General features: G+C 39.2%; 1 protein-coding gene across 1 annotated transcript; it reads left to right on the plus strand.

Annotated features, from left to right (window-relative positions):
• The first annotated feature begins 6,610 nt into the window (after nucleotides 1-6,610).
• On the plus strand, nucleotides 6,611-7,009 carry LOC143888661 (secreted RxLR effector protein 161-like). Its single transcript, XM_077393094.1, has one exon. It carries the CDS (start codon nucleotides 6,611-6,613, stop codon nucleotides 7,007-7,009), a length of 399 nt encoding a protein of 132 aa, XP_077249209.1.
• The last annotated feature ends 3,720 nt before the right edge of the window (nucleotides 7,010-10,729 follow it).

Genomic DNA, 10,729 nt, shown 5'->3' on the forward strand with positions numbered 1-10,729 from the left:
TCTGTCTGCCAACTCAATCACTTGCTGTCTTCTCTCGTGACCCTATCAAATGTCTCTCTCACCGACCCTACCCTTCTCTTACCTTCATAAACAAATATTCCAAGAATTATTATTTTTAGGTTGCCAAACATGCCCTTCATTTTCATTATATTTTATGACCACCGTAAAATGGTCTTGGTTTGGTTTCGGGCTTCCTTTTCTTAATGCTTGTTGTTGGTGCGGCAAAGTTGCCTTATTTCGCACAACCGTGGCCCGTGGGAAGGCAAGAGGTAAAAAGGAAGGTGCCATTTTTTAGGTTTTTGGAATAACCTATAAAAGGATCTTGGTTCTTCTATTATGGGCTGCAAGAAGGCTGGGCGTGAGTGAGACGCATAAAACAAAAAGGGTTGGGCGTGAGTCATCTAGCGGCAAACAAGAGTGAGAGAAAGAGAGAGAGCAGAGAGTGAGTGAGTGAGAGGAGAAAGGAGTTTTTTCTTTCTAGGTTTTTCTCGTGTTTTTCTCTTGGATGTTCTCTTGGGTTTTCTCTTGGCTTACGGTCTTGGTTGAGAGGGGCAAGGATAGGGTTGCGGCTTGCGGGTTTGGGTTTAATCCATTGTAATCCTTGCATATTGTTTTCTCATAGTGGTAGATTGCATTTCTTGTCTGTGGAAGTAGGCTTGGCCGAACCAAGTACAATCATGGTGTTCATCTTGTTATTTTACTTTTCCATTAATTTGTGCACGGTCAGATCGACTTTTCCCGGCACATTTTCTCAAGAGTTGGATTTAGAACATCCACTCAGCTTACAATATAGGTAAATTTACAAAGATACACCTAATTTATGTGCCAAAAAATTAACTTGGATATTTTTTTTAAGTGACCAAAATGCCTTTGCTCAAATCTTCTACCATGTGTTAATAATTATCACATACAATAAAATCAGCTTCTTGTGTTAATTTAAGTAATTCTCTTTTCTTATTCCCAATTTACTATGCAAAAACCTACTTGTTAATTGAAGAAGAGATCTGGAAAAAAAGAGATTGACCGTGCGGAATTTTATTGAAAGGATTTATTTCCTCATTTGACTGGCCGTATTTTATCTCAATCCAGTTTTTATAATCTCCACGATTAAAGAATATTTTTATACAAAAGCAATGCATTTGATCTCTTTTAAAATTATGTTCCTTTTCTATGGTAAGCCAAATTCATGAAAATTGTGCATACCCTAATATTAAACGTGATTTGCTAGGCAATTTTGCAGAAAGCCATTTCGCGACTCATTTTTGCAGGAGAGAGCATACCTTAGAAGAATTAAATGAACAAGACAAAATCGGCTAAAAAGCGAGCCTTTTGTTCTCTCCTGCAAAAGTGAGCCGTGAAATGGCTTTCCACGAGATTGCCTAGCAAATCCCATCTTATACTATTAATACATTAACTTTAGGCTATTGGTATAAGCATGACCATGTTTTGAAACTCACCACGTGTTACAATTTTTAATTGGTTGCTTAGAGCTTTTTGGGAATTGTAATAGCATTTTACAATTGGTTAAACAAGGTCAGTTCGCCCTATTATCAAAACATGGTTGTCAGAGATATCATTAGCCTATATTTTTGGTTAATTGTACGAATATTTTATAAGGAAATATAAGTTCCTAAGTTAAGTTTTAACTATCAATAAATCATTAGACTGTTTATAAGTAGGAATAAATCCCAATTCTTATTCCTATTCGAGCTCTGTTGTTTTGATATTTTAATATACTCAAGATATCAAAATTTGCACTCACATAGCTAAACACATTGAACTCTACATAATGTATATGTTTACTCATGGTATGAGGGATGTAGCTAGCTTTGTTTGTTTGAATTTTATTGTTGTTTGAGCTCATAATGGATATCAGGTCTTTTTGGCCAATAGGAAATTTCCAATTAAAAACTAAAAAACAAACAAAAACTTAAGGGCAGTGATAAATCGACTCCCCAGATGGATAAATCAACTCCCCATGTGTCTATCTCTCTCCTCTTTCTCTCTCTAACCTAGAGGAGAGAGAAAGACATATGGGGAGTCGATATATCACTCCCCAAATTTAAACCCTTTGTGAAACTAGAGTTGTTGACTGTGAAGCCTCCCGATCTTCTAGCAATCTGATGATGAATCGGTCTCTAGGTAACATGATCTGGCTTAATCTCTGATTTGATCGTCAATCTTGACTGTCAATTCATCAATCAGATGATTTGATGGTTGATCTGAAGGTACAAGTTGATCCGAATCATGGGTTTGAAGTTCTCGACCTTTGATCTGCGCAATTTGATCAATTTGATTATGGATATGATGCACCCGGCAGAGAGAATAAAACCGGGGAAGTCTTTAAAATATTTTGTCTTTTCATATACGGTGATACTAACTCCATAATGGTACAAAAAATTGGTCATTTTAGCAACTTAATGCCTTTATAGGGTGAAATAGTCTTAAATCTATTGTATTATTTGAATTTTTCAATGCCATAAGGAGACCATCTTCTTTGTTTAGTTTCAAATATCTATAAATTGTTGGGGTTTATTAGGGCCCGTTTGGATGCCGAAAAGATTTTGATTTGGATTTCTCACATTTGCAGCCCTTTTTGCATTGTAATTTGGATCGGATCTAATTCTTGGATTTCTAATTCAGCAGCCGACAGTGGAAAAAATAAAATTTCTAAATAAGCTGTGGAAATAAAAAATTGGAAATCCTCTGGCAATTTCCTTCACCCTCTTTGCTCCTCAACCTCTCCCTTCCACTAGGAAGTACCCCCTTCCCTCTCTCTTCCTCTACATGAGCTGCTGGATCTATTCAATTCGTATTCAAAACTCAATTCCAAATCCAAATACAAAATGGGAGGTATCCAAACGGGCCCTTATAGTTGGAAAAAAATTGGCAAAAGGAATTTCGTGATTCATTCGCGTTAAAGATGGTAAAAGGTGTTATGTTACACATGCTGGCCAATTTCACATCTGACTTTTGCAAAAGAGAACAGCTAAATAAAACAAAATCGGCTAAAAGTGAGCTTGTGTGGCGGTTCTATAATTCAAAAATCAACTGAAATGGTTTTCCGCAATGTTGTCCAGCAATTCGCCCGATATGATATGAAGAGAATATTCAATTCGATATAATAACATATTAAAAATGGGAAATGATGTTAGCAAAACTTGTTTTAATAATTTTTTTGGTAGGTAATGTTTTAATAATTGCACAGACCCAGCTTGTCTTTTCTTTTTTAATTGGCATGTGAGAGATTTTTGGGAACTATAATAGCATTTTGACAGCTCTTTAAATACTAAAAGACAAGATGTATTAGTGAAAATATCAAAACATGGTTTTACTGCTGTCATTTCCCTATTAGGCATGAGTCACAATAAATCTCATTGGCACTGTGAAAATGGGCCACCATTGTCAGCAACACGTGATATATTGAGACCAGTTCTCTGTCTGCTTATCACTTTGTCGCGCAATGATATATTTAAGTGAAGGGAAATGATATCCCCCCTAAACGGATAAAATCCCCTACTTTGACAGTTTCTGTGAGATTGGTTCACTGCTTGAGGATAAATTCCCCCCTTTTAGCGTTTTTCTTTGCCTTTAAAACTTAACGAAAACCGTTAGAGGGGGATTTTATTAGTTAGAGCGGGGTAAAATATCATTCCCCTTGATATTTCTGATAATGGCACTCCTCTCTATCAAAGATTTTCTAGTGGATGTTGATAGCTTTTTGACAGTTTATATCATCTTTTAGGCCATGAGTTAGAAAACTTTAAACATACCATGGAATATTTGTGGCGTGGAGGGACAAATTTTAGAGGCTGGGACCGTAGGAGTATGGGAGCTTGAAAAATTCCTTAAAATCAGTAAAATAAAATACCCATTTAAAGTATTTTTTTATATTTTTTACTATTTTTTAGGAATATTAATGATGCACTCTCTCCACTCCCACCAACTCAAATATCTCCTTCTCCCTCTTTCTTTGCCCCTCTCATACACTCACCAAGGATTTTCCCATGGCAAAAATTTTCATGTTTACCAAACATGGCCTTAACAGCTAATTAGGGAGGTATAAAATAATGAGGAAGTCATTATAAAGGGGATTTGCTAGAGACCATCGCAAAAAGCATTTTGCGGACTGGCTGTTGCATGAGAGAACAGCCAAATAGGCTCAGATATTGTCTTATTCATTTAATTCAACTGATGAGGTGACTGCTCTCTCATGCAACAGCTGGACCACAAAATGCCTTATGCGATGGTCATGCAATTCCCAATTATAAAATAAGGGATTGGTGACGTTATTTTCCCGAAATATAAATATTAGTTGGGATTTGCTAGGCAATTTCACAAGAAGCCATTTTGCGGCTAGCATTTGCATGTGACGGTTTTGCAGCTAGGGGTTGTAATGAAAGGGTTAGGATGATCCTATGAAGCTGGCTTTTGCATGTGAAGGGATTGCTAACGTCATCAAATGAATGCTTTGGATCGTCCAAACAATATGAGCCCCCTATGTTAGTGAACTCTAGCTCCTATACGCTTATATGAGCTCTAGCTCACAAACATTTTCCCTTATATATACACACATATGTTTTTTTTATGAAGTTTGTTATTATCTTTAATTTTTTTTTTTCAATTCTCATTTACTGTGCTTCTTTTCCAAAGTGAAAGATACAAGATACTCCATTAATTCATTATCAAAAAGAAAAGAAAAGAAAGAAACTCCATTAATTCATTATAAAAAAAAATAAAAAATAAAAAATAAAGAAACTCCATTAATTATTCCCGTCAATTCAAGATGGATTATTGGATTTTCTTCATTTGTATATCCGGACATCGAGAAGGGATAAAAAGAGAGAGTACGTAATAGTTATGTTTCGTTTCCTTCCAAATCATGAGGCGAAGTGGTAAGTTATTGCCCAAATATTCACTAGTGCCCGCCATTATTTGGTGATGGCAGAGAATTGTGAGGAGATTAAGAAAAGGTAGCTATCTTGAATTATTGGAAGAATGGGCCCCAATTGTACGGTTTTCCCCTTATATTTTTATGAGAGAACCTTTGTTTTTAAGCTGGTCTAGTGATCTGGCATCCTTTTCCTTGTATAGGTTTTATGGGAAATAAAATGGGCACATTTTCTTGGGAGATGATATTTTCACCCCCTGTAGGGGGGGATGTGCCCCACTTTAGCTGAATTGTGGGCAACTTTAACGTCAAATCATGTTAAAAGGGGGAGCATCCGTCCTTGGGGTGACAAAATCATCGCCCATTTTCTCCTGGGAAATTATAAATTCCCGGCTATATATACTCTATGGGTTTTGCCAGTGTCCATTTCAGAAGGCTTTTTGCAGATGGTCTGTTGCATCTGACAGCACCCACCACGTGAACGAAGACGAAGTCTGCTGAAAAGTGAGCCTCGCATCTGACAGCACCCACAAAGGCTCACTTTTCAGCAGACTTCGTCTTCGTTCACGTGGTGGGTGCTGTCAGATGCAACAGACCATCTGCAAAATGCCTTTTACGATGGACGCTAGCAAGTCCCATATTCTATACGTGGGGACAGCCACCTCGGGTGGCAATCAAGCCTGTTGTATCCTTCCCACGTGAAAGTTAATCAGCCCCTTTGTAGTCATAGATACACTGCTGCTGGCTGTCTCAAGTAAAAAAGGGGCGGATATATCAGTATATCACTCCCCTTTCTTTTTGGCTAGTGTTATTTGGTTGGCATTTAGTCATGTGACTGTCTGCTGGAAATTTTCCAAATGAAAGTGGCTTTTTACCCTCGCAAATTAGGTGAAAAATGAAAGTAAATAAGCAGGAATATATTTTCCTTTCCTTCTACATCTATATAATCAATGCAAAACGCACTTGCAAATAGGCCCTTGAAAATTATGGTGATAGTCAAAAGTGCAACAATGGTCAGGAATCTCAATTGTAATTAAACTTTGCTAGTGGATCAATTTGTGTTTGGAGATTATCAAAATATTGAAAATTATTTTTGGAAATTAAACGTTATACTTTTGGATCATAATTGTTTTTGAAAAAGTAATAGAAAAGGGTTGTGGGAAGACTAAAAGTTTAGTCCAACATTGAAAAGTGAGATGAGTGGAGAGAGGTTAATAAGTATCAATCCACTCCTCCATCTGCTTTTAAAGCGCATGACACTTTGCAAGTGGTGCGCATGCCGAATGCAGTATGTGCTATATGTTGCTAGTGGCTTTTTTGGCGTAGTTTGCACTTAGAACTCGATCGAGTGCGATCCAGTCCATAGGTTAGCGATCGATTGCGATCCAACAATCAAATAACTATTACGTGGCGGACTTGGTTTTACACTATCCAACAATAAGTACAGGAGTCAATGTGAACTGCAGAATCACAATCGAGTGGGATCTAACTGTCAGATTAGCCGCCCATATTGATCAAGCACTAGTAAAGAGTGCATTTCAACTTGAAAAAGGTTACCTATCCCCCAGTAGCAAGAAATTCTTTTAAAGGAATTTTGACACGAAGGATCTCGATGAAGCATCCTATGTTATAGGAATAGGGATTTACTTAGATAGAACTCAAAGATTGTTGGGATTGTCTCAGTAGGCCTATTTTGAGGAAGTCCTGAAAAGATTTAACATGGATAGGTGCTCAATTGGCATTGCTCCTGTGGTTAATGAAGATATATTTAGTAGTTCGCAGGGTCCCAGGGATTTTGAACGGGAATATATGAAGAGAATTCCGTATGCATTAGTAGTAGGAAGTCTCATTTGTGCTCAAGTTTGTACCAGTCTAGACTTGGCTCATGTGGTTGGGATACTTGGAAGGTATCAAAGTGATCTTGGAATGGATCATTGGAAAACTGTTAAAAAGGTTATGTGTTATCTGCAAGGAACAAAGGATTATATGCTCACATTTAGGAAGAGAGATGGCCTTACGGTGACTGACTATTATGACTCCGACATTGCTGGTTGTCTGGACACCATGAAATCCACATCAGGATATATTTTTATGCATTCAGGAGGACCTATATCCTAGAGAAGTGTGAAACAAGAAATGCGAGCTTTATCTACGATGGAAGTAGAGTTTATAGCATTCTATTATGACTCCGACTTTGCTGGTTGTCGGGACACCATGAAATCCACATCAGGATTTATTTTTATGCTTTCAGGATGACCTATATCCTAGAGAAGTGCGAAACAAGGACTGTGAGCTTTATCTACAATGGAAGTAGAGTTTATAGCATGCTGGGAAGCTTTGGCAGAGGCCTTATGGCTGCAGAACTTTATCTTAGGGCTTCAAGTTATTAACATCATTAGGAAGCCATTATAGATCTATTGTGATAGTTCTACCGCGTTTTAAGAGACAGCTCGAAGCATATTAGATTGAAGTATCCTGTTGATAGGGAAAGGATTCGGAATCAGTTAGTGTCTATTGAGTACATAAGCATCACACTTATGTTGGCAGATCCAATGACAAAAGGCTTAGTATCTAAGGTCTTTAATGACCTTGTAGCATGCATGAGGTTGCTTCGTAAAGACTGTTACATTGATTAGTGGGAGTCTGCATAAGGTTTTCTAGACATTGTAATGTGATCACTTTTGAGTTTTTGATCCTGATAAATAAAAGTTGTTTGCTACTCCATTTTTTGTATGTGCACTTGATGAATGGTTGTTTTAAAGAAGCATAGTGTCGGTATTGACATAAAGTGGACCTTAAACTATTCATGTTGGTATGTTTGTAAACTTTATGACTATGAGGAGGTCATTGGATAGATTAATAGTCCAATGATTACTTGATCCGTTGTTTGCACACTTATTGAACGGAATGTAAAGTTGTTGAGATTAGTAATAGTTGGAAAGGTTTAAAGCCCATGTTATTAATCTATCCAATGTCATCTGAGATAATGCATTGGCTAGATTTGAAGTAGGAAAACAGATTCGGTAGAACCCTTTCAGATCCGACAGATCTACCTATGAATTTACTCTTAAAGAATAGTTAAGGTATAGGTAAGATGGTATTTGATGCATAACAAGGCTTTAAACTGACAAATTTCCATCCATGGTAGCAAGTTTAGAATTCATGAACCTCGTTGTCATGTGATTTCAGAATTGTGACAAAATATCAATACTTGAATTACTTGATCAGATCTAATTTGAATTTTACTTCTTCACGGCAGATTGAGGATGATCTCAGCAGAAATAAAAATGAAAACTCTTGAGAAGAAAAATAAGTAGGAAAATATGATAGGAAATCAAGACGGGGTAGGATTTTATTGAAAAAAGAGAAATTAGCTTAGGACAGTTTACAGTCAAGAAGATATAAGGCTGAATTAGAAAAAACTCTAACATTGAAGGTTCTCTTCTTTCGTCCATGGAAAAAGAAGGAAAGACTTCACATAACTCAACAAGGAGGCCCCCCACGTCCAGATTGGCTTTCACATCATAGAGACTCTCTTGAAATGGTACCCTTCTCCTCTATTTATAGAGTGAGGGAAGCTTCTAGAGGCATCCCACTTGCAAGCCAGTTGGAGGTGCTGATGTGGCAAGAATCAGGTGTAACTAACTCCACCTGGCAGTTACTGTAGTTCTTGGACAGTTAAGGGCAACCATCCACTACTTGTACTTGCACCCTTTGCTCATGTTGGGCTATGTGGACCTGCGATGCCAGCGTGCTTGAAGGGCTGGATTGCACCAAGGTGTGCTTAACACGGGCCATCCCGCTAGGGTTCTACTTAATAAAGATGATGGTTGTGCCTTCCTCATCACCAATTGATTTTGAGAAACATGGTAGCGCCACAATCCTACAGGTGGTATTAGAGCGAGGGAGCGGGTACAAGACTTCCAATGTTCATCGTAGGGGGGGATTATTGGCTTACGGTAGCCAGCGATGCCCGTACGCTCGAAGGGACTAGACCGCACAAGGGTGTGATTAACCCTGCTCGTCTCGTCAGCGTGGTACTCAATAACAATAATAGTAGTGCCTTTCCTATCACCAATTGATTTTGGGAAACTTGGTAGTACCACGACCCTACAGCTCCTTCCTCTTGCCAATCACATGCTTGTCTTCACTTTTCACACACACATGCTTAGGTTCCCTTGCCCCCCACCACCCACGCACGCACGCCCCCCCCCCCCCCCCCCCCCCCCCTTTCTGACAACACACCCTCTCATGCCCATTGTTCTGCTAGATACAAAACACACTCATACATCACTGAATTTCTACACACATGAAGAAAATATAACTACCCTATGCTTAAAGAACATGCCATATTTCTCGGTGTTTCCGTGTCTACATCAGACTCCCCCCACCCACACACACAATAAAAAAAGAGCTTGCCCTCAAGCTTGCATCTTCTTTAGGCTGGATCGACACAGGTCTTAGGGTTGTTAGTGATGTCGTCCCTTCTGTTTGACCTAGGAGACAATAAAGCCTATACCTGGGTGAATATAAAGCTCTCCAATGCAGGCTTCTTCCCTTGAGGCTAATCCATGGAAACACCTTGCTTCCTTGTCAACGGTATGTCGCATCACCAGTCTTACTCCCAATGGTGCCTTGTCTCTGTTCCAACCCTTGGTGTCAAAATAATGTCCTGCCTGGTAATTCTCCTCGTAGGGTAATGTTTCCTGCCATGTCACTCTGCCATGTGCAAATGAAATGCCATGAAGGAAATGTGGGTCCACCCTTACCAAGGTGAATGCATCCTCTATTATCTCATCACCTGCTGCCTTTTCAACTACTAGCCCATCCTCTGCTACCCTGTCCGACTCAGCATTGCCATGAACTACCTTTATATCTGTTAAAGTGTAAAAGAATAAATAATGCCTTTTCCACAGGCTTAAGCCGTTGGCCAAGAAAGAGGTGCCTCCCTCAGTGTGGCTCCTCTTTCTTTGGGTTGGCCTACACGTGGCATGTGTGGCCCTACTTTTGGGTTGACCATTGCGTGTGGATTTTTGACATCAAGAAGGTTTGATCTCAGGACCTTTGCTCTCATATAGGGGTGTAAACAAGCCGAGCCGAGCCGAGCTTGGCCAGACTCGGCTCGGCTCGGCTCGTTAAGCTCAAAAGCTCTGCTCGGGCTCGAACCAAGCTCAGGCTCGGGCTCGGTCAGGCTCGCGAGCCTTCCCGAGCTCGGGTTATATTAAGTTCACACCCCTCATCTTCCCTGGACAGCCCTATCTAGTGTAATTTGACTACTTTTTTTACCCTATGGGGGGTGGTCCAAGTAACAAATGAGGTTCCAAAAATGAAGTGACATATTTTGCCTCCCCCTTTCACTCCCTGGACAACCCTTTTAGTGTATATATTAATATATAATATATATATATATTTAAATATATTAAATTCTCAACGAGCCTTAATGAGACGAGCCGAGCCGAGCCGAGCCTGGCCTAAATCGGGCTCGGCTCGTTAAGGATTCGAGCCGAGCTCGAGCGAGCTTCCGAGCCCGAGCCAAAATTGACACCCTTACTCTCATACATGTCAAACAAACAGTTACTACAAAAGCATAAGTTGTCGGAGAAGGTGTTATTTATTCTTTTATACTTTTAACAGCATCAAGCTCTGCCTATATATCAACTGGATCAAAGATGTACTGAGTCTCAAAGCCATTTCCTGTATCAATACAAGGCTTTGTTATCTGCTCAACCTACTCCTCAATGGATATAATCTGATCCTTCATTACTACTATTTTACCCCAGAGGGGGCTGTCCCAAATAAAAAAGGGGCCCAACATATCATTTGCCTTTATCAAGCACC

Source organism: Tasmannia lanceolata, unplaced genomic scaffold (genome assembly GCF_043159265.1).
Source record: "Tasmannia lanceolata isolate RefF3 unplaced genomic scaffold, GAP_Taslan_0.1 ptg000012l, whole genome shotgun sequence".
In the NCBI taxonomy this organism is placed as follows: domain Eukaryota; kingdom Viridiplantae; phylum Streptophyta; class Magnoliopsida; order Canellales; family Winteraceae; genus Tasmannia; species Tasmannia lanceolata.